This window comes from Aythya fuligula, chromosome 8 (genome assembly GCF_009819795.1).
Source record: "Aythya fuligula isolate bAytFul2 chromosome 8, bAytFul2.pri, whole genome shotgun sequence".
Lineage (NCBI taxonomy): Eukaryota > Metazoa > Chordata > Aves > Anseriformes > Anatidae > Aythya > Aythya fuligula.
The window spans coordinates 28,219,105-28,245,583 of NC_045566.1; the positions used below are offsets into that span (position 1 = coordinate 28,219,105).

At 35.6% G+C, this 26,479-nt stretch overlaps 1 protein-coding gene across 2 annotated transcripts in view; it reads left to right on the forward strand.

Moving 5' to 3' along the window:
• Positions 1–26,479, forward strand: part of COL11A1 (collagen type XI alpha 1 chain) — a 146,265-nt gene that overhangs the window by 47,898 nt on the left and 71,888 nt on the right. The window contains exons 6-24 of one of the 2 annotated variants that reach the window (XM_032191871.1): positions 1,341–1,493; positions 1,673–1,768; positions 4,155–4,400; positions 6,636–6,698; positions 7,798–7,839; positions 8,251–8,313; positions 10,938–11,012; positions 13,764–13,847; positions 14,102–14,158; positions 17,859–17,912; positions 19,295–19,348; positions 19,463–19,516; positions 20,076–20,129; positions 23,409–23,462; positions 23,575–23,619; positions 24,977–25,030; positions 25,119–25,163; positions 25,602–25,655; positions 26,120–26,164. In XM_032191871.1, coding sequence (XP_032047762.1) covers positions 1,341–1,493; positions 1,673–1,768; positions 4,155–4,400; positions 6,636–6,698; positions 7,798–7,839; positions 8,251–8,313; positions 10,938–11,012; positions 13,764–13,847; positions 14,102–14,158; positions 17,859–17,912; positions 19,295–19,348; positions 19,463–19,516; positions 20,076–20,129; positions 23,409–23,462; positions 23,575–23,619; positions 24,977–25,030; positions 25,119–25,163; positions 25,602–25,655; positions 26,120–26,164 — 1,392 coding nt within the window. Of the gene's footprint in view, positions 1–952; positions 1,070–1,340; positions 1,494–1,672; positions 1,769–4,154; positions 4,401–6,635; positions 6,699–7,797; positions 7,840–8,250; positions 8,314–10,937; positions 11,013–13,763; positions 13,848–14,101; positions 14,159–17,858; positions 17,913–19,294; positions 19,349–19,462; positions 19,517–20,075; positions 20,130–23,408; positions 23,463–23,574; positions 23,620–24,976; positions 25,031–25,118; positions 25,164–25,601; positions 25,656–26,119; positions 26,165–26,479 lie in introns of both variants that reach the window. The other variant, XM_032191869.1, reaches the window with a different exon arrangement.

Sequence of the window (26,479 nt, forward strand, 5' to 3'; positions counted from 1 at the left end):
ACAAGGGAAAGCATTAAGTTGGTGAGATTCTGGCCACAATTCCACCTTCCTTTGGCTTACATAAAGAGAATTGGTAGCAGCCATGAGACTGCTTTTATTTACAAGACCATTCAGTCCCTGTGTCTTCAAGCATGATGGACATGGTAAGAAAGTTTAAAGATTCCCTTTGAGTAGCACTTGGTACACCTTACCTAGACCAGTATCTTCATGACAGAGCCAAGATTATAGCTCAGTTCCTGGCTCTAGCTTGCGTTCATAACTTTACACAAGCCAATTTTCAGCATATTTTCTCTTGTAAAACATTTGTGGGCAAATCTTCATCTGATACTAGTTATTTTAGATATATGAGCTATGGAGTGATTTATGGCAGCTGAGGATGTGACCTTTAAATGAAATTGTATCAGTAAAATATTGGCTCAGGCAGTGTTTATAATGGAGCTGTCCTGATTTGGGGAACTCTCCAGCAGACACAAGGATAGCCATGGTTATTTCTGAGTTGTGGCCTCTTCCCTGAATCTGAAATTCTTTGCCCTATTAATGTCAGATATTGGCATCTCTTCAGCTCTTCTGGTCACCTGAAAAAAACACAGGTAAAAGAATATTGGTAAAGACACATTTGCACCTAAAAGATTAAATAAATATATTATTTCTCAAGGGTCAGTTGGAGCTCCTAATAATCCAAATTATAGCTGATTCTTCTATGCAGTCCAATAAAAGAGGATTTTTATATTTTTTTCCTGGCACTACTACTTGCTTTTTTATTATTTTTCTATTGTTCTTTGAAAGAAATATGGAATTGTATTTTTCCCCCCAACTATATTGAATTGTTCATGCTACTTTAATTACCTTAAGCTTTACTTCTAGGTAAAGGTTAAGATGCTTTCCGGTATTGCTAATCTAGTTTGCTACCACTAACATGGGAATGCCTGATATTTTTCCATTTGCTATGTAGTACACGCCAGAAGATTTTATCGAATATGACTATGAGTATGGGGATGCAGATTATAAAGAAACTGACTCTGTAACAGAGGGACCCCCACTTTTTGAAGAGACAGTAGCACAAACAGAGGTAACAAAATCTGATCTGTTTGTTGTGTGGTGTCCAGCTGTCCCCTACCATGTGGTTTGTCAATTTGTGTCTTCTGTATACAAGCTTAATGTTTTCCTTTCACTCATTTCTTTACTCTGTAGCAGTAACACTTGCTTTCACTTAGCGATGGAAGGCATCACAGCCGACAGCATTCATCTCATGTTCACTTACCCTTCTTTCATTCATACTTTCTCCATTTTCCTTTCATTTTATTTATGTTTTGCCATTCCATCTTTCATAACGTTTGCAGAAAAAGAAAGCCACGGTCAAAAAGAAGAAGAGGACAGTGGCCGCTAGCTCAAAGGACAAACCCCAAAAGGCCACAACAAAAAAATCTGAAAACTATGCAACCAAGAAGAAGAAAAGTTATCAAGCAGCAACAAAAGACAAACTAGGGGTAAAGGTAGCAAAGAAATAATCAAGATCTTTCCCAGGCCAAGACTGGAAGATCTCTGATAATGAGAAAAAATACACTTAGCCAGATAAAATGTCTGGCTAATAACATAACCTCAATAAAAGTGATACTTCTTGATTTTTTTTCCTACATTTTTTTTTAATAATGTACTTTTTCTTTAATACTAGGCAAACATTGTTGATGAATTTCAAGAGTATAGCATAACCGAAAATGACTACGGGTCTCAGACAGAAGCTCCCTCCAAAACTACTGAAGCAAATGAGGTAATAAAGATGTTTGAGAAAATTATAGGCAAATATACTTGCCTATCAGGTGTAAATGATTAATACAGCACAAACACATTGTTAAAGGATAAATATTAGTCTGTGAAGATATATGCACCTATAATAGCGATTATGCTTTCTCAGCCAATATGGAACCTAGTATTTTCCTGGGAAAAACTCCCCTTGATTCTGTAGAATCTGCTTATTCTTTAGACTGTCAAGTTCATGATTCTGGGAATCATTCAGTGATGCATGCTGTGGGAATGCAAGGTTTGTTGCATTCAGTGTGAATGTGAATGGGGCTATGTCTAGTTTAAACTAGGTTAAATACTAAACATAGTCCTCCTGCTCTAAGATGAAGTGAAGTCTCTAATTTTTCATGCTACTCTTAAGACACAGCATAAAACAAGCCTAACTAAAGCAAAAAATGACCGCAACCATAGCAGTATACTGAAAATGAGTTGGAAGACAATATTTTCTTTTAACAGTTCTCCATATAATACAACCAAATTGTTTGAATAATTTTTGAATTGAAAACAATTGAATAATTGTTTGAATAATACCTCATTGAGGTATTATTCAAAATAAATGTTGCCTTTTGAAATGTCAAAAAGATAAAATGGTTATTTTATTTCAGAAACCATATTTTTAGAAACCATATTTTTAGAAAGCCACAATAACAAATGTCAACATCATTTTGTTAATATTAGTACACCTAAAGCCAGTGTTGATTAATATGTCTGCATATTAATAAATGCTAGTTTTAGAAAAATGATGGCTGATTATAGGATTTTTTTTCATTTTCCTTTTGCATATTTTTTGCAAAATGAAGCTACATTGCTTATAAGATGTACAAAACTGACCCCCTGAACATAAAGTCCTGAAATTCAAAAGCATTTTAGCTTTATGTTTTGAATTTGAAAGTAATAATTGTTCAATACATCATTTGATTTAAAGAGCATAATGAAAGAGAGTAAAAGGATCCTGATTTGTTTTTTTGCTTTCCTCCTATGCATCTTGGAAGGTGAAGGTAAATTAAATGATATTTTACTTGTTCTAGTGTAAACAGTTCTTGTGTTAAATCTCATGTTTACCTCTCACAAATTGGTGATGTGTAGAGGCATTTTTAAATCATTCTGTTTCTTGGGCAGGCTAATTATACAATAGTACAATTGTAATGAGAGAGAGTAAAATTACTAAATTCTATACTTTTCCTTAGAGGCAAAATCTGGTTGAGAATTGTTGGAAAATTGGCTCAGATCTGCATTTACTCTAGCTGTGAGACAGAAGTCCTAGTCCTGGAACTAATGGAATTAGGCAACTGCTAAATCAGAATCTGTCCTTTATTTTAACTGAAATATATGTCAACATCATAATTTGATCAATATATTTTTAACAATGCTGGATGTTGATTAGCTTTTTAATATATATTTTTTAAGATGACATTAATTCATCTCTAGAATAACTATCTCATATAAGCAATATCTTAGCTTTGATTCATTTCAAAACAATCCTTTCAAGAGATCTTTGTAACAGAATAAAACAATTCTTTTTTTTTTTCCTTCCCCCCCCCCCCAAATGGTTTTGTACATCTCAGATATAGCATTCGTTCAAACAGCTTTGGTGCTTGTAAATTGATTGCTTGGTTTAACATTTTGCATAATTGAAGGTGAAAGCTGCAAGCAACACTGGGCTTTCAAAAATGTTGAGATAATCTGAGTTTTGCAGTTGGAATTTGACTAAGCTAAAAATACGTATAAATTGCCGTGACAGACATGAGTCAAGACTTTTTGAGTGACAAATAAACTGTAAAATCATGTGGAAAAGGAGTTGAAACGTTTAGCTTGGCATCAGGATTTGTAGACACAAGACAGTGAAGGTGGCTCAGCTTAACAAAAGTGATGCTTGCACTTCCTGCACATTATTATTGTAAACAGGTCTGAATTGATTCACTGCTTATTGTGGCGTATATGTTAGCTCTGAATTGATTCACTGCTGTGTATATGTTCATTCCTGAATACCTGTAAGTGTGAGATCAAGCAGGGAAACAGCTATATTTGACACTAAAGTAACATTAAGCAAGCAGTACACATAGTGTACTGGGTACATCGAATTAAAAGTCTTTGGAGATTTAAAAAAAAAAAAAAAAAAAAGAAGTGTATGAAAGCATTACTTCTTTGTACTACACGTACAAAGATCTTTTAATTACTCTGAAAGGATGGACTTCATTCTTTGAGACTCTAATTAAAAGACAATATGCTGTAGTTCTACTGTTCTTTCTTCTTTTTGAAGTCATCATGGTGGATCAGCATATGCTTATATTGCTTTACTAACATTAACCCACGTATTCCTCCTATTCCCAAATCTTTGCTACTGATATGAATAGCAAAATCCTGTTGAAGAAGTATTTGCTGAAGAATACGTAACTGGAGAGGATTATGATAAAAAAGCTGAGGAAACTGAATATGGAAGCAGAGGAGTAGACCTCAGTGAATCTGATCTTCTGGTAGATGGAGATTTAGGCGAATATGATTTTTATGAATATAAAGAATATGAAGAGAAACCAACTGATTCCACTAATGAGGAGTTTGGTCCAGGTGTTCCTGCAGAGACTGATATCACAGAAACAAGCGTAAGTTGATTGAAAGCATGATGCAGATGAATTTAATTTAGCAATTCTTTTATAGTTATATAGTCTCAGAACTGTAAAGAACCTGATGCAAAGCTCTTTGCACATATGAGGTGTATTCACACTATTTTTGATAGACTTTGAATCAAGTCCATTATATTCTTTTAGTGATCCTGTACGTTTTGTTTTTATTAAATTCATTTTTTTTGTAACTTCTGGTGAAGGGAGTAAGGGAAGATTGAAGATAGGAGGGGAAGACAAGAGAAGAGATGTAATTCCAAGAGTAAATAATAAAATGAACACGAGTTTTTAAATCTTTCTAAACTAGAGCTAAAGCTGGAAAGAGTGTAATTTCTAAAACAGGAGCAAAAGCTGTAAAAAAAATGTCAATGTTGTTGTATGATTACCTTAAGAAGCTGAAATGTGTTTAAGTGCCTAGAATGTTTTTGCCTCTGCAACCTTCCAAGGATGATTAGGAAGGTGAAGGTGTGAACTCGTTCATGAAAATAAGCTTTGTCAATGGTGACAGTTTTATGACCTTGCAGGAGCGACTTAACAGCTCAGTATATTTAAAGGAAGGTAGAATGACATGGTGGATCCTGTGAATCATGCTGTTTTTTCTGTGTTTTATAGCTCTCTCTTTCCCTCTGACTTAATCACAGGCTTCACAGAAAGGCTTTAATTTTCCCTTAGTTGTGCCAAGATCTTCATTTACCAGTTTATCGGACTGTAGAAGCTGCAAAGAAAACTAGTGTGACTAAGACTGGAAGCAGAATTAATTCCCATTCGGATTTTTAATTGAGAAGGCCCTGAGTATAGTAGGAAAGGAGTTATCTTTTCAGTATTTGCTCAGTCTTATCTTTATTTTCTCCTCACAAACTTGAAATTTCAGTTTACAAAGGATCCAACAAATAAAGCAAATGCTGTGAGATTGCTTTTCTCTGCCAACCTTGAAACCCATACTTCTGTATTTCATTTATCACTCCTTTATAAGCCCTGTTGGGGTCATTGTATTTTTTAATGATCCTTATCTGTGCAATGAGATACAAGCTTGCTTTTCTCCATCTAGCACAGTTGGGGACACTGTCAGAATGACACAGAAAAAGTCAGATTATCTGCATTAGCAAAGAGCCCATAAGGCACCATTTGTGCCTGCATTAAGCAAATGGCTATGTAGACACTATCCCCGGTGTAAATTTCACTTCTAAATGCCTTGCTCCAAAACTGAAGGAGCCAGGAAGCTAGAATTAGAACCGAGGCTCTAACCTGTGCCAGCTTTATTACAGTCCTCATCTGCTGAACCAAAAAATAATATCATTTTCCTTTTACGTGTGTCATGGTTTAACCCGGCCGGCAGCTAAACACCACGCAGCCGTTCACTCACCCTCCCCCCTCCCTCTCTGGGACGGGGGAGAGAAATGGAAAGTGAAGCCCATGAGTTGAGATAAAGACAGTTTAATAAGACAGGAAAATAATAATAACAATAATAATAATAATAATAATAATAATAATAATAATAATAATAATAATAATAATAATAATACAATGGTGATAATAGTACTACTACTAATAATGTGTACAAACAAGTGATGCACAATGCAATTGCTCACCACTGGCTGACCGATGCCCAGCCTAACCCCGAGCAGTCCGGCCCCCTCCCCCCGGCTAGCCACCCCTATATATTGTTTAGCATGACGTAAGATGGTATGGAATACCCCTTTGGCTAGTTTGGGTCACCTGTCCTGGGTCTGTCCCCTCCCAGCTCTTACTGCACCCCCAGCCTGCCCGTTGGCAGGACAGAGCAAAAGGCTGAGATGTCCTTGGCTTGGTATAAGCACTGCTCTGCAACAATTAAAACATTGGGGTGTTATCAGCACTCTTCTCATCCTAAGCCAAAACACAGCATTCCACCAGCTACTAGGAAGAAAATTAATTCTGTTCTAACTGAAACCAGGACAAAGTGCAAATGCATTTTAAACAAGTTCAGTTTTAACTTTGATGCGAAAGGCAAGATGAAAAGTACTCAGTACCTTGGAACTTTCAAGAAAAGGGCATTTTTTAAAAAAATGTTCTTTTTTACATTTTTTGATTGGTATAGCTTGTACCTGTGATGTATTTTTCACAGCATAGATCAATTCCAGCTTTAGCTTTCAGTTACAGGCTGTTGCAATTTTTTATTGTACCAGGTCATTAGGCCTTCTATTAATTTTCATTTTGGGGGCTGTTTTTACTGGTCAGGTGACTGGACACGGAGCTTATGGAGAAAAGGGCCAAAAGGGAGAACCAGCAGTGATTGAACCTGTAAGTACAAATTCTATACAGCACTAAAGAAAAACTCACTCACATGTGTAGACTGTTGAGAAATCATTTTCAAACTAAGTCATTAATGACACGATGACAGTACTCTTATCCATGATAGCTGAAACAATCACCTGCAGTGTGGACTGTGTAAAGGTGCAAAAAACAGTAGCCTGTTCATCCTTCCATTTCTGTTGCATGAGGGACTAACCACAGGTCCCATAAAACAAAGAGAATCTTCTTGTGGAAAAGACAATACATGAACGTGGTCTTCAGGCTAGATAGTAACTGCAGCTTGGACAGAGGTAGCTTCCAGCTTCCAGCACAGGTAACTACAGGTATGGGCAGGGAAGTCCCTCTGAGAAGCTAAATAAATGTTTGCATGTTTAACCCATGCTGGTGCAAGATACAATTACTTTACATCCGTAATACTGAAGAGGTATCCATAATACTGAAGAGGTATCCACTCTCCAGCAAATGGAGTTCACTGCAGATAGCTTTCAGCTTGCTCGTCCAGTTTTCTTTCCTATGGAAAGCTAGGTACAAATGGGAATCAAATTCCTGTGTCTTATTACTGTGACCTGGAATTCAGACTAGCATCTGCACTTAAAAAAAAAAAAAAAAAAAAAGGAACTAGGAGGTGCTGTAAGACACACAACATAAATATAATGTTATTTGCATAAAATTATTATAACGGTATATTAAAAATAAATTGTTATTGAGAATCTAGTACTATTTTGTTCCTCTACCCTAGAACTCTTTCTCACTTTTAAAGCAACAGAATTCAAATTCTAATTCCAGTAAATGATCTATGAAGATCCCAACATAATTACTCAAAAAAGAAACCAAAACAGGTTTAAAATATCATATGTATTTATTTTGTTAATGATTTTTAATTGAAAACTCATAGGACAGAAAGTAAAGTATTCCACAAAGTTACTCAACAAAATTCCATACTGTTAAACTATGTGGGCATGAAATCCTCAGAAAGGTTTATCATAAAACTCAGAAATATTAGGTTTAATACTTCAACTAAGAAGTTATTCTATATCTTTGTCTAAGACATGACTAATTTAGTATCTTTTTTTCCTCCCCCCTCTAGGGTATGCTTATTGAAGGACCACCAGGACCAAGAGGACCTGCTGTATGTAGATTAATTAAAATTTCATTTTATTGCGTTTGAATTATCCACCGTTCTTTGGTATTCATGAGTTAACACAATTAAAATTAGTCTCACCATAGTTACCAAGGGGTATATTGGTCTTAGAATTTTAAGAAGGGAGTAAAAAAGGCTCATCTGAATTTTCAGAGAAAGCATGCTGCAACCTGAGTGCATGTGAAAATCAAATACTTTTGAATATTGCCTATAGTCCTTGTAAGAGAAAAAAAAAAAAAAAAGAAAAAAGAAAAAAAAAAAGCCCTCTTATACCTCTTATATAGGATTTTTTTTCCAAATTTATATTCAATAAAACTTTGCAGAAAAAAAAAAAAAAAAGTTCAAAAACATGCTGGATGACATTATTCAGCATAATAATTTGTCATTCATTTTCCACAGGGTCTTACGGGTCCCCCAGGTTTACAAGGCCCTGTTGGTCCACCAGGTGACCCTGGTGAAAGGGTAAGTCAACATACAGATTTTCCTGGGTATTCATGGTATGTCTTTCACTAATTGTACAAGAGTAAGTGAATTAGATCCTGATCTGAAATGCATACACATGGTTTAAGAAATTTAATTGAAGCTGACACTTATTTACTCAATTGAGTAAATCAAGTGAAAATCTGAGCAAATATTTAATTAATGGTAGAAATATCTACTGTAAATACAAGGGGGAAAAAAGTTTCCATTTGTCTATATTTCTCTGCATATGAGAAAAACAATGATGTTGCTGTACAGAATCAAAATACACATGGAACAATTGTCCAAGAAATGGACAATATTTAGATGATCTAGATGTTTTAGACAGAATTTATTGGCCATATTAAATAGTGTACTACATGAGAACCCATATCCGGTCATGAATATAATAGAAATTTAAACTATTACATAATGAATATAACAGAAATTTAAACAGTTACCTTGGTGTTACATGTTCTCACAAGCTTTTTCTTACTGCCACATATAACACAATTTTAAAACAGCCTAAATATACTTAGTTGACGAGAAATTTGTTTCAAAAAAATAAACTTTCCTGACATTTATGAGTGATAGTTTACTGAAGAGTCTAGCATATTCATACTGTATTTGTGTATGGAAGAGCTGAAAAGATGCATTTACTTCACTCAGTAATATTAGTGAGATAATGTTAAAATCCCAACAGCACTCCACCTTGATAGTCAGCACACACTTCTTTCATATTTCTTTTGTGCAGATTAATGAAACAATGTATTTTGGAATTTAAGCTGATAAAATGGGAACTTTGACACATTATAATGGAATAACTCTAGATAATAATTATTTTTTTATCTAACTGCTTGCTAAATTCATTATAACAAAATTCTTGAATAAACACTTTGCTTGCTATGGAATAGACTTCATTTCTTATATTAAAAAAGGCACACTACACAAAGAAATAATTGTAGAAATTAGTTACCAAACTCCTGAGAACAATACAGATGTCTGCAACCAGATTCTGCTTTCAAATTCCATCCTAATGAAATAACATGTCTGACTTCACCTCATGTGGATGCATTTGTATGTGTTTTTTTGTTTTGTTTTGTTTTGTTTTTCCTTAAAAAACAATTAGCATACATGAATAAAGACTTTAGCTCTTGCTATAGCTATTCTGACTCGTTTTCATCTTAGGTAAAAAACATAGAAAAATAACATTACCACTCCAGAAAAGAGCATTGGAACAAAACAGAACACCTTAATGCCTATATAATTGAGAAAGTTGTGTAAGCAGATAACAACAGAACAATTTGTTGAGAAATCCACCACTTTTTGTAGTTGTCTATGGTACTTCAGTGTTTGTATTAACTTATGTTATCATTCTAATCCTAAAATTGGGTTTCTCAATTGACAATTGAGAAAGAATGACCATATCCTTCTGGAGAGGATCACTTATGTACAAGTCTCACTTATGCTCACTGCACAGATAAATTTCACTCATATAAAATGGTGCTATGGGAGAAAAAAAAAAGGGAAAAACTAATCTTTGGTTTCACTTGGGAACACAAGGACTCATAATCATTTCTCTGGGTGCTTTGTGAGTGCATTTAGTTATTTTTTTAACCTTAACTCTGAAATTCATAGATATATAACAATTCTTTCCAATAATTACACAATTTTATTCAATATTTTATTTATAATTGGTAATAATTCTCTATTTATTATTTATCTGTAGTGTTTGTTAGTAGGGATTTGCTTTTTGGTGTTCCAGGCTTTTTTGAAAAAAGAGCTCAAAATAACAGACTACTGGTCTTAATACCTTAAGATTTGGAAAAACACCATGTTTTTTAGGATCAGTTTTTCAATTGTTTTGTTTGACACCCGAGCAGCAAAAAGAGCCAGTTAAGTTAGATTATTTGTTGGTTTGTCATTGCAACCCTGCACAGTTATTCTGGTGAATGGGTACTCTGTTTGGCAAACATGCAGCAGGAAATGAGCACTCTTGCAGATCACTGATAGCCTCAGCTAGCATGCAAATTGCAGGGAGGAAAGGTGCAATTAGGTTAATGAGTTGTCATAGCAGCAGTGTTTATCCATGTAGCATTGCCTGATGGATCAATAATCATGAATATACAACAAAAAAGTATAGCTGTTTTTAAACTGGAACAGAAGACAGATTTCATAAAAATAGATTTAAAATCATAACTACAGGACTTAAGTAGCCTATGAAAATTAAGCTTACTCAAAGTGTTTAAAGAAGATAAGCAGTATTATTTCTCTGTATCAGATAAAGTAACCACAGGAACACAACACAAATCTCAGCTCAGCCTAACCTAATTTACTAATCTTAGTAAAGCCTCCACAGTTAGGTACTCCTTACTCTGTTATTAATACAACTCACACAATAGTTGTAGAGAATATTTTCCTCCCCATTGCTGAATGTTTTTACCAAATCTACTTCTTTAAGTAGATTTCTCTACTCTACTAATGATGACTAGCACTCCCAAATCATTTGTAAAGAAAGTAAAGTGTGTCATTGTGAATAGTAGTATGTGTGAGGTGACTCAGAAGATTTACCTTATATATCTGTCTTTTCATTCTCAGCCATTTCACTCATCCCTTTATTCTGATAGGGTCCACCTGGTCGCCCTGGTCTCCCTGGTGCTGATGGTTTAGCAGGTCCCCCAGGTACCATGTTAATGCTGCCGGTAAGTTGCATTATGATTTCAGGGTAGTGAGTTTCCAAAAAGATTAAAGTGTTTTCTTTTTCATCTAATTTTGTCTTTGGAACAAGAGATAGTACAGAGTTTTTTGTATGGTTTAATCATTTAAAGATCATTTGGTGTGTTTTTTCCTCAGACAAAGCATAGATTTTAACTCCTGCATGCCTTCTAGATGGGAACCTACATGATTGTATTACACATACTAAAATTGTCCTTATTTTTTCAACAGTAACTATTATTTGCTACCATATGTCCTAAACAAGGAGTTTGCTGTTTCATAAAGGCAGGCATGTGTACTTTCAAGTCTCCTTGACATGGAGAATTTTAAGCATTCCATGCTTAGTACTGGACTTCAGTGTCCTCTTTGAAGAATCAGTGCATCCTTTGAATAGAAATACATGCACATAGCCAGCTTTGCTCCCACTGGAATCAAAGCAAAACACCATCTGTTTTAGCAGGTGGAGGAACAAGCTCAAAGCCGTTAAAAGTGCCTTGCAGTTTTGTAGTATGAAAGGTACTATGTGCATGGAATTCATCATTCCTAAGTGTAAGTCTGTGTGTGAAAGATTTGATGACTACTACCATCCCAGAGTATTGACAAACCAATTGCAAATAAATGAAGGGGCAGTATTTTTGGTAAGATACACTCTGTAAAAAGACTCGGAGCTGTAGTTCCTGCAGTTCTGCTATAGGAGGCAGGACTCCAACAACATCAATGAGGAAAGGATGATTTTGTAAAGTTTATTTTTTGTATAAGAAACAATCAATGAAAGATTATTAAAGTAAATAAATGTTTTTGACCTCCTGCTTGCAGTAAAAAGCTGTTATCGTGGCTGGCTCTGTAACAGAAATATGTATTTACCAATAATCAGTTGATGTAAAAATATCACTACTCCTCAGGGGAATTATTCCCAAATCATTCTTCCAACTGTAATTTCCATACCAGCAGAGGCCGATTTATCTTTTATCAGTTTGCTCCATTAAAGGTAGTAAGTATGAAATAATACTTTGCCTATAAGTCAGTTTAGAAAATACCACAAGCTTTATTTTTAAATGAGTCTGACCACAAGTGGTTTACAAAATCAAAACAGAAATTTCTCAGGAAGGAAAAATCTGGCTTCATGTCTCCCATATTCCAGACTAGTAGTTTAACCATTGTCCAGACTTCTTTTCCACATCTACTATCTTATTATCAAACATTTTCAGGACATCACATTGCTTCTGAGTCAGTGCTTAGGTTGAAATTTTGCTTTTGTTTTTCCTACTTTTCCTGCAGCATTTAGTAAATGCTCAATGGAAAATTTGGTATCCCCTTGGTTTAGTTCCAGCTGAAAAGTGGTCATTTCATTTATCCTAAATATCAGAAACTATTTAAATATTTCATAATACCCAATGAGGACAGATGTTTTGGCATATAAAATGTCACTTTTATTATTAACAGGTTTCAAAATTAATGAGCATTTCTTGGAAGTTTTATTGCTCTGGACAGTGCTGCTGTCATCACAGTGATAGGCACATCCTCCTTCCTAATTGCTTTTTCTCCCTAAGCTATTTTTAAGCCCCACTTAAAAGTAACTGTCCTTTTGTTACAGATGACCTGCTCACTAGTTTGAGAGCCATTCTGGTGTAAATGAGTAAACAGAGGAAATAAAATCTCGTACTGGATTGTCTCATCTCAGATATACATTCAATGTACTAACTAACATGTGGGAGAGGCCTTTTGTGAGATGTGTGCCTCTTCATCATCATGTGTGAGGCCTGAATTCATGAAAATGTTTTCATCTTTTTAATCAATGCAAGATAACTAATTTAGGCACAGTTGCTTGGAACAACATTTTGACAATATGGTTGATTCTGCATTATGTGGATGCCTACAAACCCACATGGCCTCTTTTCAAGTGGTAGCAAGCTTGATAGTTCTCTTCCTTTCATTTCAGTTTCTCTTCCTTTATTAAAAAAAGTCAGGTGCTCATTTGTGGGGACTTAAAACAATTTCCCAACAGCTTACAAAAAAAAAAAAAATAAAAATCCGTTCTGATATTAATATGATTGCAAAAGAAAGACTTTGGTTGTTGCACCAACTTAGGTAAACCAGAAACCAGATAAACTGTTGTAGGCAGTGAAAGATTCTTGTCCATGACATCCAGCATGCCTATGCCATATCTTTGGAAAGCAAGGGTGAAGCTCAATGTCATTGCAACATTGCAAAGCTTCTACAAGCAGTTTCACGAGCAGTAGTAGACCAGTAACATACGAACTTTATTCTTTAATTTATTTTGAAATTGTCAGAAATGACACAAAACTGTTCATTTTACGTACTAAATGTTTTTCACATTGAAATCTGCCTTAGGTTGAATTGAATTTTTCTGTGGATAGCTACAACTGTACTGAGAATTAGCTAAATTTAATACAAATTTTAATGAGGTTTTGCAGATTATTAGAGTATATTTTGGCCTCCTTCTGAACAAAAAATAAAAGAAACAAAAATCCTATGAAATCAACAAACTGTTTGCTCTTAAGGGATTAGATTTGTGCTTTAGTTTTAAACTATTGATTACTTAATATATGTGCTGGGTCCAGTGGCCATCCTTAATGCAGCAGTCTTCTAAAGTTAGTAGAATGAACTAAACACTGAGACCGAGTGTCTTCAAAGAGGTTTACACAGGTGCAGTGTATACTAAATATGGTTTTCATTCAATAAATTCTCAATTCCTTTTCTTGTTTTGATACCTGCAGTTTCGCTTTGGTGGAGACGGTGAGAAGGGCCCAACAATCTCAGCTCAGGAAGCTCAAGCACAAGCTATTCTTCAGCAGGCTAGGGTAAGCACAAGGAACCAGCAAATATAGCTGCCACAAAGGCACAACTCCAAATAAATTTCCATTTTATAGCATTCAGGGTGTGAAGTAAAGTGCTGTAAGCATCATTTCATGACAGTAGTTATCCTTATTGACAACTGAGAGAATGATGGGGGCTATTTGTTAATGCATTATGAAATAGTATTAATATAGAACCTGTATGCTGGGCTGGCAGCTTTTTCTTGATACCTGGTGCTTTGTTCTGTTTGTTTTCTCAGATTGCTATGAGAGGTCCACCCGGTCCCATGGGACTCACTGGAAGACCAGGTCCTGTGGTATGTAAACAAAACAGGCACAGATTAAAGAACACAGTAACACAAGTACATTGATCTCATGCTGGCCTTGCCTACACCTCTGTATGTGTACTTATCTGAAAAGAAACTGATATAATTAAGGTCATAGTTTGTATTGTTATTTAAGATCTGCAATGCACCCTGAATACTAAATGAGTTTTTAATGTAGATTTTGCAGTGTTTGGACACTGATTGTCTTACAAAACTAGAAAATAGCCTTACATAAATAACTACATATGCTTCTATAGTCAGTAATCTTTCTAACAATATTTACAAAGTTTATGGTGGTAATTATGAAACTGTACAGAAGGAGATATTAAAGCATTGCTATTTAAGGTGAATCTGGAAAGTTCTTAAGAAGCATTTATATAAGCAATCAAAAGTCATGCAGATTTCTAAACAAAAAATGCTTTTTTTTTTTTTTTTTTTTTTTTACTGAAGAACTGAATTTGGCCTGTATTATGGCTAATATCAAATGATCTGGAAAATGGCCCTATGGGAAGTTCTAAAATATTTATATACATGGAACAGAAACAGTTTTTCCAAGGACATGTAAAACAACTTTTTGATCACTAAGAGTGCGTCCCTATAAACACTTTAAAAAGACAATGTCCACCACAAAAGTACACAAGTAGGTAGGAAGCTTCACAAGCCAAAATCATCAGATTGATCTTGCAATGCCAATTTCCTCTTTTAGTAAATGGATGCTTTTCAGACTCAGCAGTCCAATAAATGGTGTAATATAGTGTTTAACATCTTTCAAAAAGCTATTACAGAGCATCTGTACCATGATATAAAATAAATGCTGCAGTCAAAATCATAAGCATTGTAGAAAGTAAGTCTTTTCTGAATTTCTCCCAGGGGACTGTATTTATCGTCTGATGTAGAGTGAAATTCTCTTCTAAAGTTAGTATGGCATCTATATTTGAAAGATCCACTTAATTTGGGAAGTATTATTTTGTATACTTTGGTGGGACAGCTAGGTAGCAAAATATTTGGCTTCTTCAATTTTACCTATTCCTACTGTAATTTTTATCTCTATATTGTTATTATGGTAATGGACACAAAGAGCAATGTTACAATATTAACTACTACAATGTACTACTGAGAAATAAAAGCAAATGATCACTGAGTAACCAAGAGAAAAAGGATAAAGCAAGTTACTCTATTGTGCAAAGAAAAATTGACTGCAGTGCTATGTGAGTCATAACTATAGCAGCATACGCACAAAACAGCAACAGAAGTTTTTCTGATTTTCTCCAAAATGCAGTAACAATCTCCTCCAAAGCAGTTTCCTTCCATTCATACCTGTTGTGGAGGTTTGGTCCTCTGAAGTCATGGAACTGTAGTATAAGAAATATAGTTCTTTTCTCTTCTTTTGTCCTTTTTTCCTCCTTTAATGCTTCAGTGGAACACCTCATTGCCGAACAGTAATAACCAAGACCTTCCCTTCCAGCCTTCTCTTCTTCCCCTCTCACACCCACCCTCCTTAATGTACAGTGCCTGAATTTAACTGTAAGTTTGAAAATAAAGAAAGGGAAAATGATGAACATGAGTACAGTAGCCTACTATTACTGACAAAAAATACTGGTCAGGTTATTATCCATCACATTGCAAATGGTTCTTCCTGCCGTTCCCTCCAATGCTGTAAGTTGTACTTTGGGTTGGCTTGACAGTGCTGTATCTCATCTTCTTATGGCATCAAAAACCTCTTTGTTTATGCTGTGTTCCAAGTTATCCAGTCTCATGAACCCAGCTCTGTTAATCTAGGTGAAATTTATTGTTTTCAGGTAAATTTTAGCTAAATTTCCCACCAGAATCTCACTCGGGCCCCAGAAACTGAATGGGGCTTCAGTTGTGTTTTTAAGCAGACCTACACTAGAGCAATTCCCTTTCTAGAGTAATTTTTCCAAAGTGAATTGTTGCTATCAAGTAGAGAATTTGGCCACAGACTTCTAATCGATCATGATTAGGTATGTGATACAAAAAGTCAGACACATGGGGCTTATTTAACAAACTAATACGTTACTTGCAGCAGTGTATTTAAAGTGAGACTTGCAGGATAACATTCAGTTTATACAAACAAAATAAATATAAAACTTCTGTAAGCAAGGAATTCATTTGTAGAGACAGGTATATTATTGACTGTGAGTTGTATACCCTTAGTTGTACATTGTACCAGGCATATTTTCAAAGTCTTCATGTATCTCTGTATGCAAAATTCAACTGAGTAACATTAATAGATATTTTTCTACTAAGCCACCAGGAGGCTCTAAAAATCCAACTCTTTGGTTTGGCAACATTTTTGGCCTAGAGTTTTAGAAGCAGCTACAGGTTCTTGGTACCTTCGTGGTGCCCAGCTTATTTCAACAATTAAAACGTTGGAGTTTTTAATCTTAATAGGACCTTTATTTTAATCTAATTTTTAGCCAATAAGATACAAACACGCGTATCAATTATTACATGGTTTAAACACAGGATTCTTGTAGCCGAAATCTAGCTTCAACTGAGTCTGAGCTTACACCAGGGAAACCTTAACAGACAGTCACCACTTAGGAAAGCCACTATTCTCTCCACTGCCAGTACCAGTTTAAGATCTGATTTTCAATTTGATTAGAACTCAATTTAGTACCTGCAAGGTCAGTGGGAATTTTTCCACTCCAAGATGCTAGGCTTAGCATTAAGTGAAGCCTTAAGACCACTTCTTTCTTTGAATGGTTACTATGGTGAACACAGAAGGTGGATCAGTCTTCCAAGGTCTGCAAGATTCTTTTTATATTAAATACCTTAATTTGGTTATGACCTGTTTCACGGGTCAGAAATGCAAAAAGACTTTTGCCCGTAACAGTAAACTTGGTATGTTACTTCCCTGGGCTGTATTTCATGTGAGCATGTCAGGAGCTTTTGGAAGATCACTATTAAGAAAAGACAAACTTCCTTTAATTAATTTTGCCCTAGATTTCTTGTACAGTATCTTACCCTGGATGAATATTTATTTTCAGTCTGTTTATATGTAAACCTCTGAAAATCTTTATTTAATCAGAGTAAAGAAATGCAATTAAGTAGCTTTTCCGCTTTTTCAGAGCAGATGCACAAAGACCTTGATTAAAATATCACTGTAGTTTATGTAATATTAGACAGGGGATTTTGCATTACTGTAGTGGTCTTTGGATTGCACTCTGAGACTAACTTATTTTCTGTACAACACAGAAATGGGTAAAGGTGAAAGATGGGTTTCATTTCTGTTGACTTCTCTGCAACTGGTGGATTTCTGCTTGCATGATTTATGTTCTTACTGTGATCATATTTAGCTCTCAAGTCATAGTTGATTCCATTTAAACCTGTGGGAGTTTTTCTTTGGTAACAGAAAGATTTTTGGCCATTAGGCCCAGTATCTAAACAAGGGTACATCAGGGTACACCTTCAGATCCAGATGGTGAATTCACATTACCTAATAAACAGGGAACTGTTTGTTTTTTTCTCCATGTCATTTATATATATTTTATACATATATATATATATATAGAGAGAGAGAGAGAGGGAGAGAGAGAGACAGAGAGAGAGAGAGAGAAAATAGAAAATAGGAATAGAAAATAACTTATTCAAGTTTTGTTGTACATTCAAATAACGTGTTGCTTTTTTTCTTCTTTTTTTTTTTTTTTTTTTTTTTTTTTTAATCAAGGGAGGACCTGGAGCAGCAGGTGCCAAGGGAGAAAGCGGAGAACCAGGTCCCCAGGTACAATAACATTGGCTGTTTGAGCTTTTTTATATTTAAGAAAATGCATTCATATCACTTCAATGAAATCAGTCAACTGCATGCAGTGACATGCAGTTGAAGGAACTTAGCTTTTAGAATATGGCTTTAATTAAATGCAATAGCTTGATTGTTCATTTTGATATATGAAAGTAAATCTACCTTTACATAACAAAGAACAATTGTAACTTGTGTAGTGTGTTCACTTGAAAACTTGTTTTAATATTGGCTCTTTGGGCTTTTATCTCATCTCTTTTCAATAATTATATGTGAGTCTGCAAGTGTATGACCTCGAGCCTTCAGGTCTCATAAGGTGAGAGTAGTAGAATTTAGTTAGTAGATAAACAGGAAATTTTAAAGAAGGACTCGATGATATAACAAGAAGTGATCTTTAGAAATTGGTACATGCTTTTCTTCTCAGCTTACTATTATATCAGATCCTGCAGTAAAGTAAAAGAGCACTGAAAAACTTTGAAATCTTACACCTTAAACCTTAAAGTAATAGGGAGTTCTTAAAGAAATTGCGACAGAAGTCTCTGGGACAATAATTTTGCCATGTGGTATCATGGATCAGCTACATTATTAAATGCCTGTTTTAAAACTGCACATGGATATCTGCAGAAGAAGAAGAAGAAAGGAAGTGAACAAAAAAGCACTGAACAGCTGGTCAGCCTTCTAGTTTGCTTACTTACATTTTTAGCATTGTTTCTCTACCTACTCAATATTTTTACATATCATTGCTATTTCAACCTGAAGGAGACACATTTTGATGGGGGATAAAAACAGTTCCACAGAAACATACACCCACCTAGTTAGTCTACAGTGAAAGTTACATATATCTTAACAGTGGAATTATGTTTTTCAGTCTGGGGTTATTTGGTGTTCCTCTAGTTAAAACTGTGCTATGTAAAACTAAGACAGGATGTGAGCTATTTAGTAGCACAACTCTTGTTTGCATATGAATTAGGACTCTGAAATAAGCACTCTTCAGTTTTCATCAAATAATTTTGTGGCTGAAATAACTTTGGCATGACAGGAACAAGGATTTTCAAATCACAGGGTTGAGATTTCCAAAGTAATCAAAAGAATGTAACAAGCTTTTATGTTAAAGGGACCAATTGTACCATGTGTACTGTCATCTTGTAAAGACTTGTGTTAAAATTGGTAGTGTTAAGCTAGATTGGATGATCATGTTATATTAAAACTAATAGGAATTTGAAAACCAGAATCGATCTCCGAGTTGGGGGGGAGGAGGCAAAAAAACATTCAATGTTTTAAAGTTTATCCTCTTCTTGAGATGAAATGATTAACTAGCTTTTTGCTGACATGAATGTGATTCTAAGAATTGTATTCTTTAAATTCAGGGTCCTCGTGGTGTTCAAGGTGCCCCTGGTCCAAGTGGAAAAGCTGGCAAAAGGGTAGGTAGCACGTAGATCAATCCTGCTTTGGGTAAATAGTTGCTGTTTAAATATGTTTAAAAATTAACAGATTCCAGCACATTTTCAAATGTTTGCCCCTTTGGATTTTTGCAGGGTCGTCCTGGAGCTGATGGTGCCAGAGGAATGCCAGGAGAGCCTGGTGCAAAGGTAAATAAAAAGACCTTGGAATGGGCTAGATGGATTTTAAGTACCACAGTCTGCAGGCCAACCCAAGATTCTACTCTCAAGTGAAAATATTGAGGTTTCAGATGGCTGGGTCAGATGCAAGAGTGGAGAATGAATCATCTATTTAAAATATGCTAATTAATGGTAATGGTTAGTAGTCTGACCTTGAAGTAACTTGATTCTTTGGGCATGATTCCTATCCCTCTGAGTCACTTTTTAGTTACAGAGTATCAGCAAGAGTAAAGTCAGTCTTGCTACTGCAAAGGGTGGCCAGAATCAATCTTTTCATTTCAGCATAGACTTCTTTTTGAAAATAAAATAACAACAGTGCAGTGAAGAAGCTGGTGTGGCATATTCTCTTGCTTTAATGCATAGAAGGAAAATTAGTGAGTTTGATTGATGTGCTCCTTCCCCTCCATGTATGTCATTCAATAATAAGTGTACCATAACTCCAAATTAACAGAGAGAGAAGGAACAATTTACTCAGAGTAATACAGAATGTAATGGTCATTTACTGAAGCTGTGATTTCTTCTTTCCAAGGGTGACAGAGGATTTGATGGTCTTCCTGGCCTCCCTGGTGACAAAGGTAACAGGGTAAGAAAAACATGCATGTGTATATAACAGCATACTGATACAGTCACCAAAATAAGATATTATTCACTAAGAACAGCTGAAATAGAATGTCAGCATTCCATACTACAGAATAACATCTATATTGTCACATAATGTATTTCTTATAAAACATTTTAGTAATGTCAATTAGCGGATGACAATTCACACATTATTGATTTAAATGTATTTTTATAATTCAGATCACATCTTCAGCTAGGTTTTGCGCTAGTTGTTTTTTTTTAGTTTAGAAATTTGTTTTCTGGATTTAAATTGATTGTTAAAGCACATAGTAGTATTGTAAATTAGCATGAAGTTTCTATATCAGAGGCATAATAAATTTTAACCTACTGAGAAGCTTGCTTAAAAAATATATTTGAGTGTTTGAATTATAAACTAAATTGTTTAGTGTGTGCCATTACAACAGTTTCAGCTTAAAGACAGATCAAAGTCAGATTGGAAGTTAGATAACTTGAAATAATATTTAAACAACTTGGGTACTTGCTCTGTATTTCCTACCAATCTGTAAGATGAGGTTGCATCTTTCCTTACAAAGTGTAGAAAGAATCACAGCAGAGGCTTTCTGCTCTAAATTAAAACCCTAAGGTAGATGGCTGTAACAGCAGACGCTACTGAATGTAACTTCTGGTAAATGCAGTGCACCATAAAAGAAACAGTGGGTGGAAATGTCAAAACAAAACATTCCTATATGCACTGATGCTTGATGACCAAGGAATGATTATAGCTCTCCCTTTTCAATGGGTTAGCACAGTTGCTGCCCTTCCCAGAAAAGTCACCAGAATTGACTGTTGGCCCATAAGGCTTTGCAATAGCATCTAAGGATTCTCTTTTGAGTTCTTTTTGCTATGGGGGAAGAACTTTTAGTGTCATGCATTAATATCTTGGTCCTCTTCTGTCATTCCTTTTTCTTAAAAACTACAGCAATCAGCACTTCACAGAATTAAAATCTGGCTTCATCAGCAGGTGACCAGCAGAGGGGGCTAGACATTAAGCTCTTGCTCTGAAGATTCTCTGAAGGCTAAGCAGAAATTGGTTCAGAGCCAGGCTATGCGCCTGCTCTCCAACCTCAAATAGTAGAATTGTCAGTCCATGGGACCTTCCATGTCATAAAGCCATTTTCTTTTTCTTCAAAATATTTTATTTGATTCATATTTCTTAAAAATTTTCTTAAAAAAAATGAAATAGAAGAATAAGTTTGCATTAAAATTTATATCATATGAAAACAATGACTTTTCATCATTTGTTTTCATCCCACAATTTAAAAATCACTGTGTTCTGTGTGTCTGAGACAATCTTCTTTAGAACTACAAACCATGTTCTCTCAGGAAACAGCTCAATTCAAAACCAGACAAGATAGCTGCAGCTCTATGGATTCAGAAGTATCAACAGCATATAATGAAAATATTCAGTTCTCTTTGGCTTGCAATAAAGAGAACAAAAAGACAAGAGAAAGGTTGTTGTGGGTTTTTTTTTGTTTGTTTGTTTGCTTTTTTGTTTGTTTTGTTTTGTTTTTTATATTGTGGTTATGTTTCAGTGTAAAAGAACTGATGTTGAAAACCTGTAGCTTCAGAAGTAGGTGTTTTAGGACTTATTTTAGAATTACTCAAATTTGAATTGAGTTGCAAATTGTATGTCTCTCTGAGATTATGCTTTTGTCAAACACAAGTTTTCAGACAGGAGTTAATGGATGAGATCCTCTGAGCTCTAGTGTAGAGGATATCAGACCAGTGTAATATTTCTTCTAGCCTTAATATTTTTGACTTTGAATATGTTTTATTTAGATGTAATAGAAATGTACCCATTTTAAACTATTTAATATGCAAGGCACTTTCTACTAGAAGAAAAGATCAAAGGAAAAAGAAATTGAGGCTTTGGCAGAACATTGGAAGGAAAGAATTATAGAATGCAAGATCCGAGAATGCTGATAGGATGTTTTGTTCTGACATTATGACAATACCAGGACACTGAATGAGAGCTCCTAATCTAACTCTATGTGCCATGGTATTGCAAGACAGGGAAGGCAGCCTTTAAGGGGCTGAACCTTTTCAATGTTTGAAGGCTTAAGTCAGTTTTCACCTGGATATTAATTGGAAGCTAGAGCACAGATCACGCATCTCATGAGTAATCCTTCAGTAGCATCATTTGGCATGTAGAAAACCAAATGCTGTACCACCAGCAGATCATAGTTTCAAATAGTTTCAAAGCTTAGCAAAATGTAGAAACTATTGTTGTAACTCATTTTCTGGCTATGAAAATGCAGTTCATAGAATTTCATTCTCTCCAATGATTACTCCTATTTCTAGAGGACAGAAAAAAACAGTGGAATAAAATCCTGACATCCTTAATACAAGGGCACTCTGGAGTAAGAGACCAAGTTACCTAAAATCCCCTTGGCAAGTTTGAAAGAGTAAAGAATGGAGCTGCTAAAGAGTGACTACATGTATCTCTGCTATGATCCACAGCAGTGGTCATGCTCCTTGGAGGCACTAAATTAAGGAAAACAGGATGAATACTTGGTTGTTGTCCAATGCCAGAAGGAAGTCACAGTCTAAAAACCTGCTGCCTAGAAAGAGGTCAGTCAGTGGTGTTTGAGCTATGCAACACACTAGTTTTCTTTAATGGGGAAAGAAAAATAAATCTTAAAAGTATGGTCCAGAATGTACTGAGACTTTGCATAGACTTGAAAAGCCCCAGCCTCAGAGGGGAAGTGAAATCTGGCTGCCTTCCAAAGCCTCAGACAAATCAGTCCCAAGGCTCTCAACGACTGGTGCCAGGGTAGGTGGTTCTGAAAGGTGGTCAGTGCACTTCACTATGTATATTCCAGGGCCCAGCAACTGGCTGTCTAACTTCTGACCCATGTACACATTCCTTATTTTCCTAGCAGAAATACATTATGTGAAGGGAGGGGAGCTGATGAGACAAAGAAAAATGTGGGTACACATTAAGAAAAATGTGGGTACGCGTTAAGACTACCTTTTGTAGCGGTAGTTTGTGTATGTTCTGGGGCAAAGCATAGTTACAGAGCAAAATTTTACAAATACAGATAGCTCATTGTTTCAATAAAGCTCTTTTTTTATAGTAATGTAATAAAAGACTTTACTGAATACTATAACAGATTTGTATCATTATGTCAACGCATGTTTTGACACATCAGACTGCAGCTAACACATTTGTTTTTATTTCTCTTGCCATCCTTTATTGTTTTCAGCCACACACATATTAATTACTTTTCTTATTCTACAGGGAGACCGTGGCCCACAGGGACCTCCTGGCTTACCTGGTGAAGATGGATCAAGAGTAAGTTGCTATTTACTTGAGATACACCATAAAACTTGAACCATGTAATGGGAATATGGTCATAATGCATGTCTTTTTTCCTAAAACTCCTATTCCCTTTGTACAAAAACAGGGAGAAGATGGGGAAGTTGGACCAAGAGGTCTCCCAGGTGAAGCTGTAAGCAATGCTTTTTTATTTTTTTGTTTCTGGCCAATAGTCTGTTTTACAAATAAAAGTCACTCTCAGATTTGTTTTCCTTTCTATTGAATTGCTCTGTATTCCCAGCATAATAATCAATGTGTGTGTGTGTGTATATGTAGAGAAAACTGAAAAGTAAGCAAATGAACAGTTTTGTTAGGAGTGAAACACTACTCACAAAATTGCAATAAAGCCAGGGAAAAATCCAGACAAGTATTCACAACCCCAAGAGTCACAAAGGCTATCCTATTGACCTAGTATAAAATCAATCACTGCAGACCTTGATACATGAGAATATAACCAAACCCCTGTTACTTTGAAAGTACTTTCCAGACATCTATTTATTAGAAAATAAGGCCTTTTTTTTTTTTTTTTTTTTTTGTCCCACTACTGTGCTTTGTCGTGTATTTTTACATTTTTTTTCTATACAGAATTTCTACTGCTGTCAGTTATAATTCTGCAGGTGCTGTCACTGCAGAGCAGAGTTCTGCATTGCAGGCAAGAAATCAAGTTCAGAAAGGTGATTTTTACCCTAAATGTATGATATACTGCAGCCTACTTTCGAAGTAGGAAGAAAATGCTACAGTCAGAGTATTAGTGATATATGTATCACTATGCATCATACGTGAGGAAACTTTTCTGCCTACGTTAGCACGTGTGATATGAATGATGACACAAATGATGAAAACTAATTTTAATTTCCATAGTGTAAAGTCAAAAGATTCAGCTACAAAGCAAATCTTGCTCACATTATTTAGGAGAATAGCCCTTGGTCTTTTCTGGATTTTTTGAGGGGTACGAGTAACAAACCAGATTTGGGCTTTCAGAATGCCTTGCATTTTTTATAAGAAAAAATTAGTAGTTTTTAATTATTTAACGGATCTTTACTACAAATAAAAACACTGTTTCTCATTGTAAATAGTATTAGAGTATGATAGACCATGTTTTCTAAAGATGAGAGTACAAACACATATGCTACAATTCAGGTCAAACCTTCGGGCCAAGACAAAGCTGAAACTTCAGTGGAAGATACTGTACCAATGTTCTGTACCAGGAAGTAGAAACAATCATTTCCCACCTTTCTCTGAAATGACCACACAACTGGCTGAGTCGAAACTTGTCCTTCCAGTGATGTTCTGTTCAGGCATACGACAGACTGTAGGAGAATTTGTTATCAGTGATTTTTTTCCTTTCTTCCTTTCTTCCCTAGCCCCTATGCTGACATCCCATTATCATTCCTGCTCCTTGTCGTAGAACTCACCCAGTCCTGCTCCTGGGGCTCTCCTTGTTCAGAAATATTCATGCAGATGTTAATAAGCATTTCTTCTCTTTACAGGGTCCACGGGGATTACTGGGCCCCAGAGGTACACCTGGCCCCCCTGGACAACCTGTACGTAGGATGTGTTTTATATTTGCAATTTCTGGAAGAAAAATGAAAGTCCATTGAAAGTTCCTTGTGTTTTTATCATTTGTTGTAGGGCATTGCGGGTGTTGATGGACCTTCGGGCCCAAAAGGAAACATGGTGAGTAAATAAATTGGGAATTAAAAAGGGAGCGAATTCTAAAAATCCTTTTTATATTCTCTCATCCCTGCCAGTGCTACCCCTTCCATTTTATTAAACTTTTATGTTATCCCATTCAGATGCTTCATGATCTTACACTGAAAAGAGAATCTTCTATTGCTTAGTCTTCAGCCAAAAGACCTAACCAAGCATTCTCTAAAGCTCCTTTAGCACCATGGACTCCAGTGCTTAGGTCCCATGTGTGGACTCTTAGTCTCTTTTAAAGTAAAGACCATGATATTCATTAGCACGAAAAAAGATCATACTGGATAGAAAGTTGGTGGTAGAGTTTTAAGAGGGAGGAACAAAGATGAGTTTGTATTCCTTTTAGTCCTGACAATGAGGATCTGTAGTGCAGAAAAGCAAACCTAATGCCTTGATTTTTTTTTTGCATGATAGGGTCCTCAAGGGGAGCCAGGACCTCCTGGTCAGCAAGGAATCCCAGGCCCGCAAGTAAGTGTAAAATAACTCTCAAAAAGTACGATGTGACTTGCAGCAAATGTTTAATAAATGAAATTAGTGCAAAGCTAGCTTTTCACGTGCAAAACTGATAAAGCTTGAAGGATTTTATAAATAATTATGCATGTGTGCCTAGGGCAGTGAGAGCAGAGTTTTCAAGTAAGCTTTCAGAGGGATTTTTTGTTCAGGAGAAAAATGATTCATTCAGTGTTCCTGGAATGCAGCAGGAATGGCCACACCTGGAGGAGGGTTCTGAATAGGATCTTGTTACAGACCTACTGCCAGAATAGTGGCTTGTGCAAAAGGCTCACACAAAACTCCTGATCTAACTGGTAAGGGCTAAAAAAAAACGTCACATATTTGCCAGTGTGTTTAAACAGATTAATGAGGGACCTTTAGTAGGGTGAATGTATGTATATTGTTCTCCCTGGTTTCTCACACTAGTTTCTTTCTAATAGGGGCTTCCTGGTCCGCAAGGTCCTATTGGACCTCCTGGAGAAAAAGTAAGTTACAGCATTATTCTGGTATTTCACAGTCAGTTCTGTGCGACAGTCTTGCTTAAGTGCTTAAGGTCTTTGCTGTGTTTTAAAGTGTAGTAACCTAAGATCTCAAAATGAGTAAATCTTCCTGAAATCATCAAGTAAATAAATAACCAGTAGAGACCTGGCTTTCCTCTCATTTATACTTTTTCAGAAGCATAATTTCCTCCCTTTATTTTGGGTTATTGTTTCCTTTATTATATTCAGAACCCTATCTACATTATTAGACTTTGTATACTTGTGTGTTGATTAATTTCACAGCAGACTGTGAAAGTTATT